The 21,830-nt window shown below is 42.1% G+C and overlaps 1 protein-coding gene across 4 annotated transcripts in view; it reads right to left on the reverse strand.

The window, feature by feature from the left end:
• The window catches only part of ITFG2 (integrin alpha FG-GAP repeat containing 2), a 37,093-nt gene that overhangs the window by 14,401 nt on the left and 862 nt on the right, over window positions 1-21,830 (reverse strand). Inside the window, exons 3-11 of one of the 4 annotated variants that reach the window (XM_088465452.1) lie at window positions 21,299-21,340; window positions 19,712-19,871; window positions 15,898-16,034; window positions 14,559-14,704; window positions 14,244-14,338; window positions 7,234-7,287; window positions 6,925-7,016; window positions 2,548-2,665; window positions 2,292-2,465 (exon numbers count right to left, since the gene is read on the reverse strand). In XM_088465452.1, coding sequence (XP_088321578.1) covers window positions 2,292-2,465; window positions 2,548-2,665; window positions 6,925-7,016; window positions 7,234-7,287; window positions 14,244-14,338; window positions 14,559-14,704; window positions 15,898-16,034; window positions 19,712-19,871; window positions 21,299-21,340 — 1,018 coding nt within the window. Of the gene's footprint in view, window positions 1-2,291; window positions 2,466-2,547; window positions 2,722-6,924; window positions 7,017-7,233; window positions 7,288-14,243; window positions 14,339-14,558; window positions 14,705-15,897; window positions 16,035-19,711; window positions 19,872-21,298; window positions 21,341-21,830 lie in introns of those variants that run through there. The other 3 variants (XM_088465454.1, XM_088465455.1, XM_088465453.1) reach the window with 3 other exon arrangements.

Here is a 21,830-nt window from a genome sequence, read left to right on the forward strand (position 1 = left end):
TGGGTACACACTAAACAATGAACCCGAAATGTACGACATACCGTCTTGTGTGTACACAGCTTTACATTTTAAAGTGCCAGTCAGCTATAAAACTGGTTTGCTATATTACGGATTGGCGCTTTAAATTTATTGGCAAGGTTGCCAAATTCATGCTGGTTCTTTAATCTCAGAATTTATTACATAACATCCAAAGTGAAAAAAAACTGACAACTTAGAGAGGCTACATCGAACTAAGGACAAGTGCCATGAGGAAGCACATGAATCAATGTTTATTGATTCGGTTGCACATTGTAACCAAACTGATTTAAAAATAAATAAATACATTACTTGAGACAAAGGAAAAGACTATGAGGGGAATTCAATTAGAGGTGAAAAGCCATATTCGCCTGTTTTTTTGTGAAAAATTTGCCTAAAAAAAATTCGCCAAATTCAATTCCAGGACAATTTCGCCTAAGTGGAAACAATTCTCCAAAAATGATTCTCCAATCAATAGCTGGTGAAAAGAAATGCAAAATCTTTATTTTGGGGTGCAAACGTGGGGAAACTCAGACCCCTTGGGACAGCCCCCCAAAGGACAAATCTGCAAAAAAACCAGAAACTAAAACCTAACACCACCCCAAAAAAGACATGTCATTTTTGGGGAGTAAATTTAAAAAGTGGGGGGATAAACATTAAAAGTAGCGAAAAAGACTTCTTGGGGGTCCACAAGTATGGGTCAGGTGTTTTGGGGATTGCAGGTGCATGCAGCAGGTGGATTTTTCACGGTTTTTAAAAGTTCACTTTAGAGACATAAAAACATGCTAACACCCATTTTCAAGCACCCCAAATTTGACAGGACTACTTATTTTCACCAAAAAATACAGCTTTATGCCATTCTTCACCACTTTTACAAAAATGCTAATAGCAAGCAATTTACACAACTTAAGTATGCAAAATAGTTTTATTAGGGCCATTAGTACACATCTATATTGATTCCCTATGTTAGAGCATCTTTTTCTGGGGTACAGACTGATTTCTCCAATTCTTTCAGTACTTTTCACCTGTTCCGTATTCGCCTATTTCCGTGTTCGCCTGTTTTGCAATTGAATTAGGCGAAAAGCGGGGACGAGCACGGAATAAATTCGCCTCTGAAACAGGCGAATGAAGCGAACAGTCGGACAGGCGAAAACTTCGCCTCTAATTGAATATGGCTCTATGGGCCTGATTCAAACCCGCTTGCGAGCGCTGTGCGCGTCGATGTTCCCCCACTGCTAATGCGCCACCTCCGGCGGGCGCATGCGCGATCCCCAGCGAGTGACGGCAGCTCCGTCACTCAGAACAAGATGGGGCGGCTGTCGATGTTGATTGACAGCTCGCCCCGTTTTGTAGGCGGGGAGGGGGGGGGGTGGCTGCACAAACGCAGGCGTTCCCTTAGGAACGCCTGCCGTTTGTGGGCGGCCCTACTGACATCACTCGTGATCGCTCCCATGTATCCCTGCTGTGTATCGCTCAAGAGGTATTTCTCCTCAACGATCTGTGTTCCCCCCTTTGTTCATTACAATTGATACATTTATAGGGACAGGTTTATTTCTATTCCCAGATTTTGTATAGCTTTATAGGTAATATCCCACCTTCTTTCTGTGGGTCTCATTAACTCCCCCCCCCCCCCCCCCCCCACATAGTACAATTGCGATCTGCTCATTCTATGATTGTTTCCTTTCTCCTCTGCGTAGGAGCCTCGCATTTTGTTCAGTCTTCTTTAACTTTACCTTGTGTATTGCTTAGTTAAATTGGGGGGAAACATAACTCTGCATATGTCCAAAAACCAGGGGTTTGAGCCAGGACTGTTCACTGCTGGTTCCTGTACCAGTGTTTAAAGAGTTCAAGAACTTGGGTTGGCATTTAGATATTTCTCATGAACATTTACTTTTTAACCAAAGTATATACATGTTCATGTAGTATATGTAAAAAGTTCCAGTTGTGGCAATATTTATTCTTCCAGGAAGAATTTTTCTAAGCTGTTTTTTGTCAGCTTAACAATATAAATGCATTGTAATCAATGTAATAAAAAAATTATTATTAACAGCATCAGATCTGTATGAATCTGCATACATCTGAAGCACTACAAATAAATGGATATCAAAAGATGTAAGATCATATGCAAAGGCTACTCATGTGTATCCGAAACTCGTATGATTAACACAAAAAGTGCAGGTAAAATCATGGTCACTAACCCTGCACAACTAAGGAAGCTGAACTGAGTAGGAAAACATAAGTTTGTTTCCATATGACAAAATACAGGTTGTACTTACCCACATGCAGTTCACTGAGAAGAGATGTAAATTGTTCATTTTCCTCCAAGACTCGCAAAAGGTTTGAGCACTCTATCCTCTCTAGTGTCACCGACCAATATACGTATATTTTCTGGTTGAAACCAACATAAACCAGACAAGGACTATTCTGGCCTCCTCTGCAGGCGTAAAGCCCTAGTGAGAACAGTATTAAGAAAATTATAACAAAAATTAACAGAAATCCACTTGTATACAATGGCAGACAAAGTTTACTGACCAGCACAAAAGGCACTGACATTCTCATCCACCTGGAAGCGCAAGACTGTGCGGTTGTGATCAATAATATAAGTTTGTCCATCCCATGCACAGGCAACAACTTCCTCTTGTCCATTACCCTGCAATAAGAGTCACAATCAACAGTGACACTGAGGAGTTTGTCTGTGGAGCACATCTATAGAACGGAATAGAATCAGGGTGATCGTAAATTCAGGAGTGCGCCAGCAATTCAAGAACCATCTTTTAAACAATCATAGTTGATGATCACTCACTGAAATCAGATATCGACCCAAAACTTGGGGCCTAAAGAAAGCACCACAAATGCAATAGCCATTATGTTATTGGGAGACATTTATGAAAACTATGCAAACAAAAGTTGGGGTAGCCCGTCACCAAACAGAATCTAATTATTTTTCTACTACAGTTTAGAAAATGAAAGCAAACATGTTATTGGTTGCAAGACACCACAATATTTCCTCTGCAACAGTTTTTTAAATGTTCCTGTGTTTAAGAAAGAAGCTGCAACACTACTTTAAAGCATACACTCTAGATCCAGTCCTCGGGGCACACTAAAGGCCTCCCCATACATCAGCGATGAATCGATCCAAAGATGCGGGGTCAGCGGATTGGTGAAATCCAAAATGTTTGATTGACAGATCGGTGAAATTTAACATGTAGAATTTCACAGATCCTGCAACGGATCGCAGAACATTGATGTCCGCCGGTTGGCATTTCTGACAGGTGGATGGGTGTTTCCGATCCAATCGCATGATCACAGTGATCAGTCTCTGATGTTTGGGGGCCTTAATGTGCATGCTTTCTATATTTCCTTGCTGGAACACAGGTGTATTCATTACTGACTGACATTTTAAAAGATTCACAGATAGTTATAATTTCACTTGTGATTGTGTAAGGAAACCTAAAAAACATGCATTAGTGTGTCCCGAGGACTGGATTTGAGAAGCACTGCGCTAGACTAATATTGAGATTTGCTCTTTTTTGTATTGTCAATGTAACGTGTAGTTTTTATCTATATTTATATATATATATATATATATATATATATATATATATCTATCACTGGTGTAGGAATGACAGCTATTCCTCTCCATAAATAGCAATCTCTACCCACCAGGATTCAGTTTAGATGATCTTAGTAATAGTAGTTGAATCAAAACTGTGGTCAGGATAGATTAGGATACTCTCAGGTTATAACTGAAAAGTGTATTCCATAACCAAAGGGCATGACTAACAATAGGGTTACAGTTATTCTGAAGTGGCTGGGGAATCCTTGAGACCCATTACAGATTTCTTATTTCATTATTGGTCAATGCAGAGTTATCAATGTCACTTAGTGTTTGCATCCAGGTAAAAATACTAATGGTTAAGATGGATGAACTGAGCTGCTTGGAAATATTTATGGAGATTTGGCACTGCCAAGCTTCCAATACCGGAGTGGCCGGTTAAAATGGATTGTCACTAGAATAGAAAGTGTACGGAAACTGTATAAAACCCTGGGAAGAAGAATTTTGATTGCAACTATGAGTCCGATTCTATTCCTCCAAGTTCTTTGTATAAAAATGGAAAGTTTGCCTAATGGCCTGTACCCACGGGACGATCAGACAACAGTCAGATATCGTTCTCTGATCGTCCTGCATGTTCGGTATCGAACATCCAGCACATGCACCAACCATTAAACTAATATAATGACCCGCAATCAACGATCGCAGGTCCCTATAGTAAACAGGCTAAGATGGTCGATATCGACCAGGTTGACCTCCATGCACGGGCGATGGTTGATATCAATATCGACCATCCGTGCACACGCATCAATGGTCGTTGGAGGGGGCTAAAAAAAAGAGGAGTATATAAACGATAGCGTTAATATCGTCCTTTTTATCTGACCATGTGTATGCTCCATTATAGAGAGATGACAGAGGAGGATAAAGTATTGAATGTACACACATTTGCGTAAAATCACAATGTGCAGGCTTAGAAAACATACACACGCATATGTAAGAATGCAAACATATCTACACTTTGGACTGGAGAAGAAGAACAGGATATGCGATTGGTTGTTCTCAGGTAGGCAAACTTCAGTAGGTGTGGCCAATGCATATCAATAAGTGGGTACATATATGCTTATTAAGAGGAGTATCCTTTGTACTTAGTATTTGAAATGTGCAAATATAATTTGCACCAATGGTACATTTTCTCTTAATCTTGCTGCTTAGTCTATGGCCTTTTCAACTTGGTTACTGATGCATTTGCCTTCTACTACAGTGTTAAATGTTAAGATAAGATTCATTTAACCTCTAGGTGTATAGTGTTATGTATACTGTCAGGGTTTTCTCATCATGGCCACAGAGCGGTTTGGTCAGGTAGCAGTTGTGAAAATAGTAGCTGAGATGACAGTATGAGTAAATTAGCAGACTGTCTCACAAGTGTTAATCATGTAGTCAGGACTCTAGCTAAGCAGAGATACACCCTGTGCAAGAATAACCCCATCACATTGTCTTGCCGACTGGAGAAATGAAAAGTGTGATTTTTGTGCTATGTTATTGTATTCCCCCTCAGGAAAATAATTACAATATAGACTAGGTATAGGTCAGTAATACGATTATGTATACCAGAGCCAGACAGCACAGCACTCAAAAGGGGGACTGATTCTGTCACACTTGGGAGACTTAAAAGCTGCAGCTCAGAGCTGGCAAAGACAGTTGGAGTTTTAAGTGGTGTTGGAATGATGATTTCAAAGGGTTCTGAGAGAAATCTTCACAATTTTTAGCCAAACATAGGGATTTTGCATTTTTTTTTCTTTTGATCTGGGATGGAGAAAACGTTTGTCCCCTTTTTTTTCCTCCATTTTCGCCTGTTTGACGTTTCATCTGTATATTTTTCCGAAAAAAATCGGTCAATTTCGGATTTTTTTGGGTCAAAAATCGGCCGATTTTGGCTATGGCGAATTACCCGTTTTCAACACTAATTTAATACGGCCCTTAGTCGCGATGCGACTAAGACGCACCAATTCATTTTATATGCGAAACTTGTATATCTGTGTACGACTGATATACAAAGTGCTACGATGCAGCGGCCACAGCTTTTTCTCATGCCAAGTTACATTGTGCTTCATCTAACAAGAGTACACTTCATGCAAGAGGCAGTCCTGTGTACAAAGTGCATAAGTACCCAAGTGCATCAACATAATAGAGTAAGTGCCTGAAATCTCTCCTAATACATCTTTATTAATTTGGAACTAACAGCTCATATCTGCAACCAAATTGGAGTGATTAAGAGAAATTGTTTTAGTAACTAACAAGTCATGGATATATACAGGAAAGAGCTCAAACACTTTTCTGGGTGAGACAACTGCTAGATATAAAAATAAAAGACATCCAGAGAATCCACTTGCAGTCACCAAAATGGGTGGGTACATAAGCCACAGCACCAAACTAGGGTGACAATACATGAATGGAGCTCAACAAGGAGGACAGAGTACTGACAAGTCATGGATATTACAAGGAAAGAGCTCAGACACTTGTCTGGGTGAGACGACTGCTAAAACTAAAGACATCCAGAGAAGACACTTGCAGCCATCATAATGTGTGGGTACATAAGCCACAGCAATATATGAGCGAAAGCTCAACAAGGAGGACAGAGCAGACTATTACAAGACAGCAAAGCAAATGTCAACATGCTAAGAGGCATGGGCCAACCTAAGAAGAACACAGGAAGAAAAACGGATTTAAGCAAATTCACATCTGGCACCAACAGAGATAGGGACCCGGTAACTTTCACTGAAAGTTTACAGATCACCCATCCTGAGGTAATAAACAAAGATCTAAAGAGGAAGGCAAAGCAACCATTCTCTGGTGGCTGAAACCATTCAACAGTCTGTTGTCCATCTTAGGAAGAGAGTTTACTACCTGAAATGAAACTTAGACATTGTGACTTTTTAATTTGTGGCCAAACTCTTTGTGCACCCTGACAGATTGAAGTCAGCCACTGTTGTGTCACTATGTGAATACATTCTGTGGATTGGTGAATTGGCCTGGGGGCATGCCACATAGTTCCCAAGATTACACAGGTACAAGTCTACATAGTTGATGGCATAAAAAGAGAAAAAAAAGAGAAAAACTGCTCTTTGCCATAATAGATTGATGCATAATACAGGCGGGGGTGGCTTGGAAGTTAACTGAGAATAGTTTAAAAACTAGTTGAGATCCTACAACTTTATGCATATGAGGAAAGATGTTGGTCATCCATAAAGATCCGCCACAAAATTTACACCCATGTAATAATTGTTCACGGTTTATATTTCAACAATAGACTGTGCTTTAAAAATTGAATAGAAACTTCAGGTGAGTCTCTGTCTCACCGTCACATCTAGTTTCTCCAGAGCAAAGAGCTGATGATCAACCTGAACTGACCATAGGAGTCTGTCGGAGCCCTGCATGAGCTTCATGGTGCCTAGAAGAGATGTAATGGGAGAAAAAAAAAAAAAAATCTTGAAACTGAGGTTCTGTATCCACCACTAATAAACTACTTATTTTACATATGAAGATATATAAGGATTTAAGAGAGACTCAGACTGACACACAAGTGGAAACAGGTACGTCAGAGATACACAAATTCATTATCTGAAACCGATAAAGAATATCAGCATTACTACACAGAAAATGCTCACCATCCAGTGTGCAGAGTGCAAAAAGACCAGCCTCTCCGTTTCCCTTAGCAGGTCCTAAACAGAGATAACAGATATGAACACAGAGGGAATAATAGTAGTATAATAGGCTTGCACCATGATTAAAAAATACAAAGCCCCAAAAACATTCATAGTGAGATTCTGTGTGTGTCAAACTAAAGGTGTGATTCCAGTTCCAACGATGTGCCATAATGTAACTGTTAAATGCTGAAAAAAGTAAATCCCAGCACCACCTTTACAAACCAATTATTCCATGCAATATATTTGAAATGAAATGCTATTCTTAGTTAATGTAACATTTTAACAAAGTGCACTAAACAAACTGGTCCTAATATCATGGAAGCCTAAACATAATTGCAAAACTCGCAGCACAGTATATGCCCGTCCAAAATGCTCCCCACCAAGGTCTTCTCTTAGTAGACTACTCACTAAAGCATAGAGACAGTGCGATATGCTATAAAATGGAGCAAAAGTGTCCATGTACTCAGACAGTGCAAGGGGGATACAGTACAGAAGGTATAAATTTGCAGGTTAACTGCCAATTATAATCTCCAAATGCCATCTTTGCCATGGTGAAGGTATTGGCACAAGGCCCAGCTCACTTTTTTGATACACCCCAGATGGCTAACAGAAGTCTGGACACTGAGAATTACAGATGAGCGAAGCTTTGAGTCCAGCTTTTGCTTAACTATTGCCCACTTTACTTGTAAGCAGGGGTGTATCTAGTGGTCCAAGCGCCCCTGGCAAAGTAAGGGACTGGCGCCCCTCCCTGTTGGCAGTTAGTAAACAGACAACGTTGTGGCTGTACAGGCGGCGATCGCCCACTCACCTCCTCTCCCTTGTCGTCCGGCGCTGAGGCTTCTGACTTAAGAGGTCAGCAGCAGCACAGACTTTTAACAGACAGAGAGAGCCGTAACTAGATTTTGGTGCCCTATGCCATATAAAGTATCAGCGCTCTTCCCTCCCCATTTTTTTTTTAAAAAGGGACATTAGTCACGTTCCATAGATGTGCACCAGGCTCTCCCCCGCACTAATCCCTCTATACAGCCATCATCTCCCCTGTATCACTCTCTATAGCTTGCATCCCACCTGTACCCCATATACAGCCTGCATCTCTCCCTGTACCCCCAAATACAGCCTAGCACAGGAGGCACTGATATCACTCTGCCATCCACACCCCCATCCACAGCGTTACTGCCCCCTTTATCCCCCATATAGAGACTTCCTCTCGCTTGCACTGCCATATACAGCCTGCCCCCCATATTTGTATATACATACTATATATTTGTTTCATTCACCATATACTGTATGTATATGACAGGTTAGCCCTTTACCAGAATGAACAGAAGCAGGGAGCCAAGATAATGGGGAGCACTGGGGTCCAATGAGAATTAGATGTATCTGCCCGAAAATGCCCCATCCCTGGGCAACACACTGGCTGTGGCCGGACTCTTTGCAAGACAGACTGCTGGGGGGAGGTACTGTCAGCGGCACCGCTACTTCCCTCACTCTGGGTGCCCAGGAGATCATGGTGCACTGCATGCTGGGAATTGTAGTCTGCTGGACGACTGCACTAGGAAGCATGACAGCCTCAGCAACTACAAATCCCGAGGGGCCGTGCTGCTTGCTGCAGTGCTGGATGGCTGTCCCACTGCTACAGAGGAGCCTGGAGATAATTGGCTAGCATAACATCGCAGCAGGCGACGGCAATATAGTTTGCAGCAGCAGGGGGTGTGATCGAAGGGTACCGGCCATGGGGCGGCGATGGTGCCCACCCTTAGTTACGGTCCTGCAGACAGAACTGGCCGCGGGTAGCACTGCCGTGCGGCGCCCCTGGCGAGTGCCATCCTGGCCAATAGGAAGATACGCCCCCTGCTTGTAAGGTCTACAGAACTGAGTGTATAAATAGAGCTGGGATAACGGCATTATCAATTCACCCTGCTATGTGACTGTGGCAGGAGTAGTGAATTCTGCATGGAACATTTAAGGCCAAATCATCAGAGAAATATGCACAATTCCAGACCCAAATGTGGAAGGATGTGAATATATTACATAACCTGTTTGACAATTTATACTGTGTCATATTCCAGGAAGGGCATTATACTGTCAAGAACAGCGCTAGTATCAATAATATCGATAACAACAATAAATAAATATACTGTGATAGTTTCCACTCAAACAGTTAATACATTGTTTATTTATACCCAACATGACCAATCAGATAATACCTAATAAAAATATATAAATATATATATAAATATATTGATGGCTCTCCTATTCAGAGGTCTTATACAGCTTGGTTCAAAATGTAAATATTTAATGATATAAAACCATAACGTAAATTAATGCATAAAATGAAACATAGAAATTAAAAAAGCAATGGTAATCAGATCCTGTGGATGGATAAATTTAGCTCAGTCTCATTAAGTCCATTGTCCATAAAGAAAGTGATGATAAAGATAAAAGTCACAGTGATAAAGTCACGTATTCAATAGCAGCATTGGTGTAAAAAGAATATGGAGTCAATTTTCAGGGCAATCCGGATGAATATTCAGCAATGGCATAATATATTACCAGCGCCAAACTTTCTAGCAGGAGGGGGGGGGGATAATACCACAGCCAGGGAAACCCTATTTTTTTGGCGGGAAGGGAGGGGGCTCCACCTCCCCAGGGACTAACGGTTAGGGGTAATGTTTTGGCCGGGGGACCTGGTGGAAAGGTTCCCCTGGCTGTGGCATTTACCCCCCCCTCCCCCCTCCACGCTAGAAAGAGTCCGGTGCTGGTAATAGAAATTACAGGGGATACCCGCTCGTTTTGTCCCCTGTATTTCTACAACCAGGACCGGATCAGAGAAGCCCTTTGCTGGTACTTAAAATACAGGGGACCCCTACGCATTTTGTCCCCTGTATTTTTAGAACCAGGAGAGGCTTTAAATAGCCTAGTGCTGGTTCTTAAAGTACAGGGGCCCCCTACACACTTTGTCCCCTGTATTTTAAAAACCAGCACAGGCTGTACAGAGCCCGGGGCTGGTTATGCTTCTGGAAAGAGGGTGCACGTCCGTCTTTTTTTTTTATTTTTTTATTAAAGTATTGACATATGTACACACAGAAACATACACATCTCATGGATATGTGCATGTTTCTGTGTTGCTCTGACCTGCTCAGGATAAACTCGCTATCCTGAAGCTGGGCTATTGTTTTTGTGATTTCTCAGTCAGCAATATATGCGAGTGAAGCACTCGCACTCTATTACATTGCCCGAGTTCTATGGGAAAACATCTGGATGCGAGGTGCTTTTGTGCAAGTAATAGTAAAGCCCGAAAAATGCGAGTTTTACTATAGTCACACCCTATTACATTTGCAAGTGAGTAAAAAAAAAATTAAGAGTTTAGCGTTAAACTCGCATTTTTAACAAATTCACAACCCATTAGATTTGTCCCCTGGTATCTTGTTTCCAAACTTTTAAAGTGGTTAATATTGTGGGTTTAGCCCTTGACACAGACTGATTCTTCTGAATGGCAATACCAGCAGCTTGTCATTCCTAAATATAAGATCGGGTACAACTTTAGCAAATAGGTGAATATCTTGTATCATAACACCAGGGTACAGGCAACACTAAATTCATATTTGGCTGAAAGCTCAAAAATAACAGTCAGAAGACAGTTTTGATAATTCTAGAAGTGGTTAAAAAAATTGCATATTAACTGGATTAGATTCACACTAATGCAAGATGGCCCAATATTTTGTATTCTCTGGACCAACTATGCAAATGACTATCAATATTTGAAGGCTACGATCTCTAGAACACAATCTGACTTTATTAAGCTTAAATGAGAACCTCTGACAGCTCAAAATAGTGTAGGAGTGCAATCATTGCAAGACTGAGTGATGGAGGAATGGCCGTTCCTAATCTGTACTTTGTTGATATGTGCAGTGAAATAAATCACTTATCTTGCTAGTGTACTGCACCCAGGGCCGGCGCGTTGTGATCAGCCGGCCATGCGCAGTAGGGAGGCCCCAGCGCCTTTCTCCATTTGCCGGGCGTCCGCTGAGGAAGGATTCAGGTACAGTTTTGTGTTTCTCGTTATATGTAAGGGCACTGCTACTGTGGGCATTGTATTTAAGGGGCACTACAACTGTGGGAATTACATTTAAGGGGCACTACTATAATGGGCACTACTATGTGGTAAAGTGAATAAGGGACACAACTATGTAGAAATGTGAATCAGGGGCACTACTATGTGGTAATGTGAATCAGGGGCACTACTATGTGGTAATGTGAATCAGGGGCACTACTATGTGGTAATGTGAATCAGGGGCACTACTATGTGGTAATGTGAATCAGGGGCACTACTATGTGGAAATGTGAATCAGGGGCACTACTATGTGGAAATGTGAATCAGGGGCACTACTATGTGGTAATGTGAATCAGGGGCACTACTATGTGGAAATGTGAATCAGGGGCACTACTATGTGGAAATGTGAATCAGGGGCACTACTATGTGGTAATGTGAATCAGGGGCACTACTATGTGGTAATGTGAATCAGGGGCACTACTATGTGGTAATGTGAATCAGGGGCACTACTATGTGGAAATGTGAATCAGGGGCACTACTATGTGGAAATGTGAATCAGAGGCACTACTATGTAGAAATGTGAATCAGGGGCACTACTATATGGTAATGTGAATCAGGGGCACTACTATGTGGTAATGTGAATCAGGGGCACTACTATGTGGTAATGTGAATCAGGGGCACTACTATGTGGTAATGTGAATCAGGGGCACTACTATGTGGTAATGTGAATCAGGGGCACTACTATGTGGAAATGTGAATCAGGGGCACTACTATGTGGAAATGTGAATCAGGGGCACTACTATGTGGTAATGTGAATCAGGGGCACTACTATGTGGTAATGTGAATCAGGGGCACTACTATGTGGAAATGTGAATCAGGGGCACTACTATGTGGAAATGTGAATCAGAGGCACTACTATGTAGAAATGTGAATCAGGGGCACTACTATATGGTAATGTGAATCAGGGGCACTACTATGTGGTAATGTGAATCAGGGGCACTACTATGTGGTAATGTGAATCAGGGGCACTACTATGTGGTAATGTGAATCAGGGGCACTACTATGTGGTAATGTGAATCAGGGGCACTACTATGTGGTAATGTGAATCAGGGGCACTACTATGTGGTAATGTGAATCAGGGGCACTACTATATGGAAATGTGAATAAGATTGTGCTACTCTGTAGCGTAATTTGAATTTGAGGTATTATTGTGTGGCCACGTCCCTCTCTTGTGAGACAAAGACCCTTTTTTTGCCTTTGTCGAACGCTGGCCCTTTATAAAAAATGTGATGGAGGGCGCAAATGTATTGTTTTAGGAGGGCACAGAACACCCTAGCACCAGCCCTGACTGTACAGCTTACAGATTCCTCTCCCAGGGGACTATAAGAGATTGATCAGCTTGATTTAAGTTGTTCTAATAAGCAACAAAAAAATTTTTACTAACATTAAATGGATATGGCTCATCTGGAGTAAATGTTAAAGTATCTGGCTTAATACGGTCTGTGCCCTTATGGACTCAGATTTGCAGTAGCTAGAGTGGGCATCTCAAATATTACACAATACTGGAGCTCTCAAATTTTAAAAAATGAAGTACGAGTTCAATATTCCAATTAGATTTTCATACAGCCACAGCTCAGCCCAGCTCACAGTGGCAGTTACACATTGGTATATTTGAGATGGGTTCTATACTAGTGAGAGCCCATCTACAAAGGGCCTAATTTCAAGGGTAATTAATAAAATTAATGAACAATGGTTTTAAAAAGGAGTCAGATTTGTTAATAAGGCATAAAACTAAACAGACAAATACACTAATAAATACTATTAAGGTGATCAATGTACACAGCTAACTAAAATATCTTTAAAATCACAGAACATATTATAGGTGGGTAGTAAGCCAGATAAAGTGCCACTTACACGTGGGAGGTTGGACCAAACTCCAAAGATATCAGTCTGATGTAATGAGCGATATCAGTACGGAGTACAAGCTCCTATAGAATACTATATAATAAAATCTATTATGCCTATCTACTAAAGAAGATTGAAACCTGGACCGATTGTAAGTGTCTGCTACATAATGTCAGAACGATGTGATGAAATTGTAAGAAAATGCATATACAAACAAATCAGTACTAAGTTAAATGAAAATATAATACTATGTTGGAACATTGAAGCATGGCAGGTCTCTAGTGATTCTCAACTTAGTCCCAACAATGCTGGTTAGCAAATGTAACATTAAAAGATAGACAATGTAGATATATGCTTTATGAAAAAGGACAGCAAGGAAGTGCTGCTATGATCATTTTATTCTGTTGACACAAGCGACCAGATGTCAGTAATAGGAAATAAGTTAATAAATTAAATCTAAAATTGCTTTGATTCATGTTAAATAACTTTGGTCATAAGGGTTTCAAGGCCCTTGTAAAGGGATGTCAGACTGAAGGAATATTTATGTCAATACACTATTTTTAACTCAATCATATCATGATTCAGCCTTTTAACATTTTAGGAGTTAAGGCTGTTGCTTAACTATTGACTCACCATTGTAGATCACTGTTGGAAACAACTTTAACCAAATGTAATAGCTTTATAAGTAAACTTAGAATTGTGCATGGTATTAAGAATACAGAATGAGAAAGTATACAGTTTAACAACAGAGTCACTTTTAGAAGCAAGCACATTTTAATCTTGCTACAGATACTTATATGTTTCAAAGGAGTGCGCTTTCTAGAGTTGAACAGTTATATTCTGTAAACTAGAACTCTAAAATAAAGTGGGTGGCAGAGACATTAATTTGCATGTATAGTACCCAAGTACTGGCACCTCCATCTTGGGCTGTGGTGTCAGGCATCTTTATTTATGAATAAACACTGGCCTGTGAAAGACTAGACAGCAATCAAGTCAGCCAATAAACACTCACCTTGCTTTATACTTCCAATGAGGTGCGTAGAAACATTTTTATTATGGATACGGCCAGAGGTTTGGTGGAGGATGACATCCCGAGCAGATATCTCCCTGTAAAAAACACAGAAAGAGTAATAATGGATGTGTAAATGACCCTGTGCTTCAGTTTTCAGAATAGTTTCCATTGTATTTTTAAGTTATGAATATCAGCTAGAAATCACTGTCCAAATCTGATTGCCAAGGCAGCTTTCTTTTGTCTGCTATCCCCCATAGGTACACGGTTGTTCCTCGCCTCTAGCCATCGAGTTTAGCAAATGCTAAATCTCCTTACCTGGCCTCAGCAACTCCTGACTCATCTGATCCCAAGCTAGATTCATCTCCCCAGGTACACCGCAGAATTGCATAGCCACAACCTGGCTGTGATACCATCAGCTCAGGTGTGCCATCCACACCAGGGTTCACTGAAAGGCTATCCACCTGTAGTGATAGAAACAAAAAAAAAACTGACATGATTTTGGAATCACCTAGTTAGCATCAAGCTTCCTAAAACAATGCTGCGACTTTAGTATTCTGCAGGCAACAACATTTTGCAGAAATAGTGAAACAAACAAAAAAACTAAAACCACAGTGGCCGCATTGCATGCCTAGAAATAAATGTGAATCTGCCCTATCCATCGGTTTACATAAGTAGCTGTCATCGCTATCTGCACACAGTTGGACCAGCCCTATCCTTGGTGCAAGAGAGCCGTCTGAAAACAGATGGATCTCTGGAGCTCATTCAGACCCGCTCGCTAGATGTATACGCTCGCATCCAGCATATGCAAATTTGGGAAAGCAGGCGATCGCACGGCAAGGCATTAGCAGGCCCACTATGGCTTAGCGTGCAATCGCTGTGTATGCAGACGCCCAGCCAGTCTTAAGACGCCCACTTGCGCACGTCATCTCCAGGAAGTGTACGTAACCATCGTTACCACCGAGTACCATCAATTGCAGCGCTTGTAGCAGACCATACCCTACCGTAACCACTTCAGTGTATAAACCAGCCAGGTGCCGTGTACTATGACGCTGCCTCTAAATTATGCACGCCTCTGAAACGGCGTTGTGACGCTCAGGCACGCCTGCGTTCGCATCTCCACTCCCCCGTTTCTAGCAGCCAGCCCCTGTCACCACCCACAAACGGCTTGTCATGTCACTCACTCTGCTGGGCAGTGTATGCGCAGCGAGCAAACGTTTCCAGATCTCTCGCTGCGGTTCGCAAACCGCGATGCGTATGCATGCGCACAATGCGAACCATCGGCACCTGCGAGAGGGTCTGAATCAGGCCCTCTGTGTATGCAACTCAGCACAGGCCATAATTCTTGCCATATGCCCACCGAACACTTAGCCTACATACGAACACCAACTGTTATCCAGTTACACTCATTCAGCCACAGGTGGACATACAACGGAGATGACTAAGTTACCCGTAGCTGCTTATGCTCGGTTCAGCCCAATGTGCTTTGCAAAAAAAAAAATCATAAGATCTTTTCACAAAATGTGATGCTGAATCAGCACTATATAAACCAATTTTGATATTCTAAGGGCAGGATATCTTGCAATGCAAAAGAACTATGGGATGATTCACCTGTTGATAACTAGAATACTCACATCCCCATGTGTTCATAACTTACTTGTCCCTCCAGCAACCACTTCTTCAAAGGCACAAGCTGGCCACATGCCACATCAGCATCTGGGTGACTCTCCCAGCGGAACGCTCGGACCACTCGGTCAGTGTATCCCAACACTAACTCACAGCGGCCATCTCCGTCTAAGTGAGAAAAACACACACTTACTGTTAGGGAAGCAATCACATAGGCACAAACCTAAAACCTATTCATAGAAAATTTTCAAAATCACTGGCACTAAAACTCATGCAGAACTTCATGTATCATTGGCAATAATGTTTTTATTACATAGCACTAAATCCTCTGGGATTGAGAGGCATACCCAAACTCACTGTCCAGTTATACACTACTGACATAAGGCAAGGCACTTGGTCAACATTACTGCCAAAGATCGCCTCAGATAAAACAAAAACATCTGTATGTAGGTGTATAGGAGGATCATATTGCCACCTTGCACAATTGTTCAGTTGCAGGGGTTGGGTATGGCATTCCGACAGTCAGAATGCTGGCAGGCGATCCCGACGGCGAAAATGCTGGCGATTTTCTGTAAGTATTCTAAGGATAACCTTAACCCATCCCTGCCGCAGCCTAACCCTAACCACACCCCCACAGCTTAACCCTAACCTCCCACAGCCTAGCCCTAACACTTCATTCCCGAAACATAACCCTAACACTTACTATTTGGAGTTGTCAACAATTTGACCAGCCAGAATGCCGACTACTTCTCGTCTACAGACACCAAAAGGGGCCCACACATCCCACATACATCAAGCAGTGAAAGAAAGGAAGCGGCTGAGTAATGTCACACTCACCACAAGATGAACTTTGAGAACATCATACCCTTAACTGGATCCCAGGAAAGCTCCAAGACTTGAAGGAACAGAAAAAAAAATGGTACACTGCAAGTTTATTATAAAGGCTCCCACCACAACAGAGTGTATGGGGACTGCAGGGTTGAATAAAAAAGTGCAGAGACCATGGAATCAATGTATTTTCTGAAAAAGCCTTTGTGACTCAACTGAGACACTTGCGCTTTCTGAGGTTCTGGAAAGGGATCCCAAAGCAGAATATATGTACAAAGTGGAAGCCATCAAAGATTGTTCATGCCTATGGATAGATGGTTCACATACCAAACAAGCTTCAGCCAATCCTCCTTTCGGATCATCAAAACCCTGGGAGAAGAGATAACTTGGAGGTTTGACCAGTGGTTCACCATCATATCCAACCCAGATACCAGAGAATCATGTGTATCAGCACAATAGGAAATCTTGCTGATGGCCCTTAAGGCTATAAGGCCTCCATCCAATAACTCCAGTTTGCCATGCGTTGTTGAGGAACCCCCAAGTGCAGAGAAAGGTAGTGGATCCAAATGGCCAAAAGAGTGGCATCTGTTCCTTCCTTCCAGTACAAGATCACATTTACTTCCAGTATGGCTAAGGTTATGTATGTGCCACTATGGTGGCTTAAATGTGAGTGATGTTGTCAAACTGTAGCTTGGAAAGAAGACCACCGTAAGCTCCAGTTGTAGAATGGTCTCCCCTAGTCTCTTCTTATAGTTCCTGCAGGTGGCAGTCTCACCAAAACGCTCCCAATAAAGATGCTGGCATTCACAATTACAATGCTTGGTTCAGTCATAGTCATATGCCAACCACTGGACTGGTGAGATGTATCTAACCACCACACCAGAGTCCCTTACCTTCATAGGCAGACAGCGTGTTATATAGGGATCTGTCCTACCTGAAGTTGTCTCTGTAGAATATGCAGATGGAATTGTGCGAGCAAAGGGGACATCTTCCATGGTAGTGAACATAGATGAGAAGAGCATGACCAGACACCTGTAAAACTAAATCCCCTGTGCTGCAGTCCTTTAATATTCTCCTTGAACCCCACCCTAAAGAGGGGTGCCAAACAGAACCCCTAAAAAAGTGGAATGAAATTGGGGAAGTCTAATCATGTGACAAAAAAATAAACTAGTCTCCGTCAACTGAAAAATAACCTTCTACAATTGAGGGCCCAAAAGCAATTTTACTTCCAATGGAAAGTAAAGCAAGGTGCAAGAAGAGATCAGCCTACTGTAATTATGCATATAACTGAACTACGTCATCCATTCTTCCAGACTGCCAAGAATGGGAAGACCGTGACAGGGCTGGTCAGCTTGACAAATTATTGCAATACTTTGGAACTAACATTCCCTGGAATTAAATTAAGTACAGTTTGGAATATAATGGTAAGTGCTGAGTTTGTATGATTTTTTTTATTTAAATGGTGTGGTCACATACCAATGTTTGATTTTGATGTTTGAGTGCCATGAGTCAAAGCCAATTGTTTATGTAAAATTTTTGTGGTAACACTTGCTCTTGCACCCCAAGTTACCATATGCAAGTCAAATTTTGTCAGCTTATCCCCCAGGTGTCATTACTTAGTATGCTTGGGTGTGGTTCTGTCTCTAAGTCAGTGAGCCAGCACTTAAACCCATGGAAGAAGCATAATGTGAATTTAAAATGTATGTGATACATGGAGCCATTTTATGCAGAGCAATGCTCATATTTTTGAGGTCAGTGTAGGGACTGACCAGAAAGGGAAGACTGTGATGTGGTTGGTCATCTTGACAAATTATTGCAAAACTAACATTGCCTGCAATTAAATAAAGTACAGTTTGGAATATAATGGTGAGTGCTGAGTTTGTATGATTTTTATATACTAGCTGGAGTACCCGGCGTTGCCCGGGATTTTAAGAATGTTTGTTTATACATCATCCTCCAACCAACCTCTCCTTAGGCAGGCCTAACGAAAAGTGTGACAAACTTCCCCATCAACAGTCCTAAGGTCTTCGAAGGAAGTAGGACCTGTAATGGTGTCAAGCAAACTTCGGCATTTGTAGGATGTACAGTATAAACACGGCCAAGAGCTTCTGTTGCTCTGATACCATGATGACCATCTACATCGACTCCCAGTTTTCTGCGCAGAAAAATTTTGGGAGAAGCATTCCATGAGTAATATTTTGGCAGCTCACAGTACAGCAGGGTCCTTGCAAAGTCATCCTTTTGACACAGTTGGAAGAAAGAAGTGAATGTTGTTGTGTAATTTGGTATGTTCAGAGAGCTGAGAATGCTGGCAAAGCCTGCTAAAGATCTCTTCGATAATAAACATTAAGATCATGACAAAACATGACAACACAAAACGCTTGCTCCGAGGCCCTACCCATATGCCGTGAGGTCCCACAATGAGAATCCAGCAAAAACTGTGTTTTTTAATTAATTAAAAATTAACAGTAATAAATTTCCATTTAAACATTTTTTAGTTGCCTCCGCTGTGTTTTAATACGCTCGTATGTAAAATGTCACGATCTTCGCTTGTAAACTGTGGATTTGTATAGAAAGACAGAAGGACAAATTTTCGCTTTTATATACAGCAGGTCCATCTGATATATGCAGCTGCTGAAAGATTAGCTTCCCGCAGCCGTCTAGTGGGCGTTTCTGACTGGTCACATCAGATGCGACCATATCAGTTAAAGTCCAGTCTGGCGTGGTCCAAACCACATCGGTGACGAATGCAAACCATCGAGTTTGCTTAAATCTCTGAATCAAGCCTTATGTTCAGAGTATTGGCATCATCGTCTCTGAAATCAATGTTAAATAACTTGGGACCGGGTGTCAATTCTCATATGATTTTTTTTAAATAACCTAAAAATACAGTAAACCACATTTGCCACATTCACACATACACCATCTGCTCATGTTTACTGAACAATTATTATTAAAATATAAAACTAAAGCTTCCCTCCACAATAAAATAAAAAAAAATATTAGTTTGCTCTTACCAATGTCACTTATAAGAACAAGCTTAGTATTGGCAGGGAGATGCTGTGTGTAAGTGGCTTTTAGGTCCTCTCCCATTGTAAGGTCATTGGCAGCCTCCACTTTAGAGCTCAGGTCAAACAGATGAAACCAGCCTTCAGCACTAACTGCAACCACAAAATTCTTTAAAAAATAAAATACAACAATTAACAGAAATCTAAGCGCAATGTGCTATTTAAAACACTGAATACGTAATTCCAACTTTTAGAGTACATCATAAAATAAGAAAAGCACATGGACACGTAACCTGGTATCTTCTCACCTTTTGCTCTGGAACAAAGGCCCTGATTCAGACCCGGTCGCTCTGACAGAGCGCTCGCTCTGAATCTGGGCCGGGCTTTTTTTTTTGGCGCGGCCTCTTGGCCACTCGCATAGCTGTGGGTGACCACCCACAGCTATAGCGAGCGGCCATGATGATGGTCGCGATGGTCAAGACCATCGGGCTTGCGACGAGACCCTTGTGGTAGGGTCTCGTGGCCGCAAGCCCCAGAGAGATTTCGGCTCTAACAGAGCCGAAATCTCTCCACTGACATTACTCATGATGTCAGTGGGACCGCCCCCAAACGGCAGGCGTTCTCATGGGAACGCCTCAGTTTGGGCAGCCACCCCCCCCGGCCCGCCCACCAAAGGGGGCGAGCTGTCACTCAACATCGACAGCTTGCCCCCTTTGGTGCGAGACCTGGAGCGACGGATTGCCCGTTGCTAGCCAGGTCTCGCACACGCGCACGACGGAGCCAGCTCCGTCGTGCGCATGAGCTGTGGGCCACCATCGACCCGGTTGCGAGCGCTCAGCGCTTGCGACCGGTTCTGAATCAGGCCCAAAGACCCATGTCTAGGACTTTGTCTGTAAATGCCTGGGACACTGCATCTTACATTGACAACCACTTAATATATTATCAGTGTCAGAGATACTATCAACAAGAAAACTGAAGTTAAATAACTGGGCTTTTCATATCAAACTGGGAGCATTTCTGGCCAACTAATAAAACAATCAGTTTACAACTCCATATGCTGTGTAATGTCGAGAACTGTCCTGGGCAGGCATATTAGGTGGGGAAGTAACCAATGAGAACATAGAAGGAAAGCAAAAACACCAGCCTATGAACAGACACATAAACTGGTTATGTTTTTGTGTAGGAGCACACAGGTGTTTGTGCATTCACAGACTTTCTGGTAAGGTAGGGGAGGGGGCACTCTCCAAGGTTATATACTGCACAGCCTTCTATCCTCTATCCCAACATTCAGTAGATACGATGCAACAAATATTGTAAACCCAGGAAGGGGAGGGTAGATGATCATTTATGCTGTATGAAGGAAAGAAAACGCCACCCAATATAATGGAGGGACAAAACACATTTTAATCACATAATTGAGAAATGCACCAAACTGGGCTAAACTGGAAATAGAAAACATTTATAACATTATCATTAGAGTCAGAATATACCTAATTCACATGCCATGTTTCTATGCAAGATGAAGATGACGAATTCTAAACAGAAATTAGTATAACACCAAAATCATCCTATTATGACACTAGCCTCTCCCCTTACCTTTCCCTTATTGCAGACATCACCTACACCTACACAGGTCAGCTAAAAAATGAAGAATAGAACAAGTGTCAATATATGTACAATGATAACAAGAAAAACTGCATGTGATCTCCTGCAGCAGAAGTTACTTCTACCAGTTGCAGGAGGCTAAATTGTATGAGACTTAAACCTATTGTGTAGCCCTACCATGAGCTGCCCTATTAAGGGAATAATTTAAGCGAGGCCTTCCAAACAATGAGGGGTCTAGAGCAGGCATGGCCAACCTGTGGCTGTTGTAAAATTACAAGTCCCAGCATGCTGTAGCAGCTGATCGGTGGGACTGCAAGCCTGGCCAACCTGTGGCTCTCCAGCTGTTGTGAAACTACAAGTCCCAGCATGTCCTGCCAGTTTTAACATTTCCTAATAGCAAAACCGTGGCAGAGCATGCTGGGACTTGTAGTTTCACAACAGCTGGAGTACCTCACGTTGGCCAGGCCTGGGAGGGAGGGTAGGACTTGCAGCGGTGGAGACACTGGTTGGCCAGGCCTGCTCT

Source organism: Taudactylus pleione, unplaced genomic scaffold (genome assembly GCF_031769625.1).
Source record: "Taudactylus pleione unplaced genomic scaffold, aTauple2 ptg001990l, whole genome shotgun sequence".
NCBI lineage: Eukaryota > Metazoa > Chordata > Amphibia > Anura > Myobatrachidae > Taudactylus > Taudactylus pleione.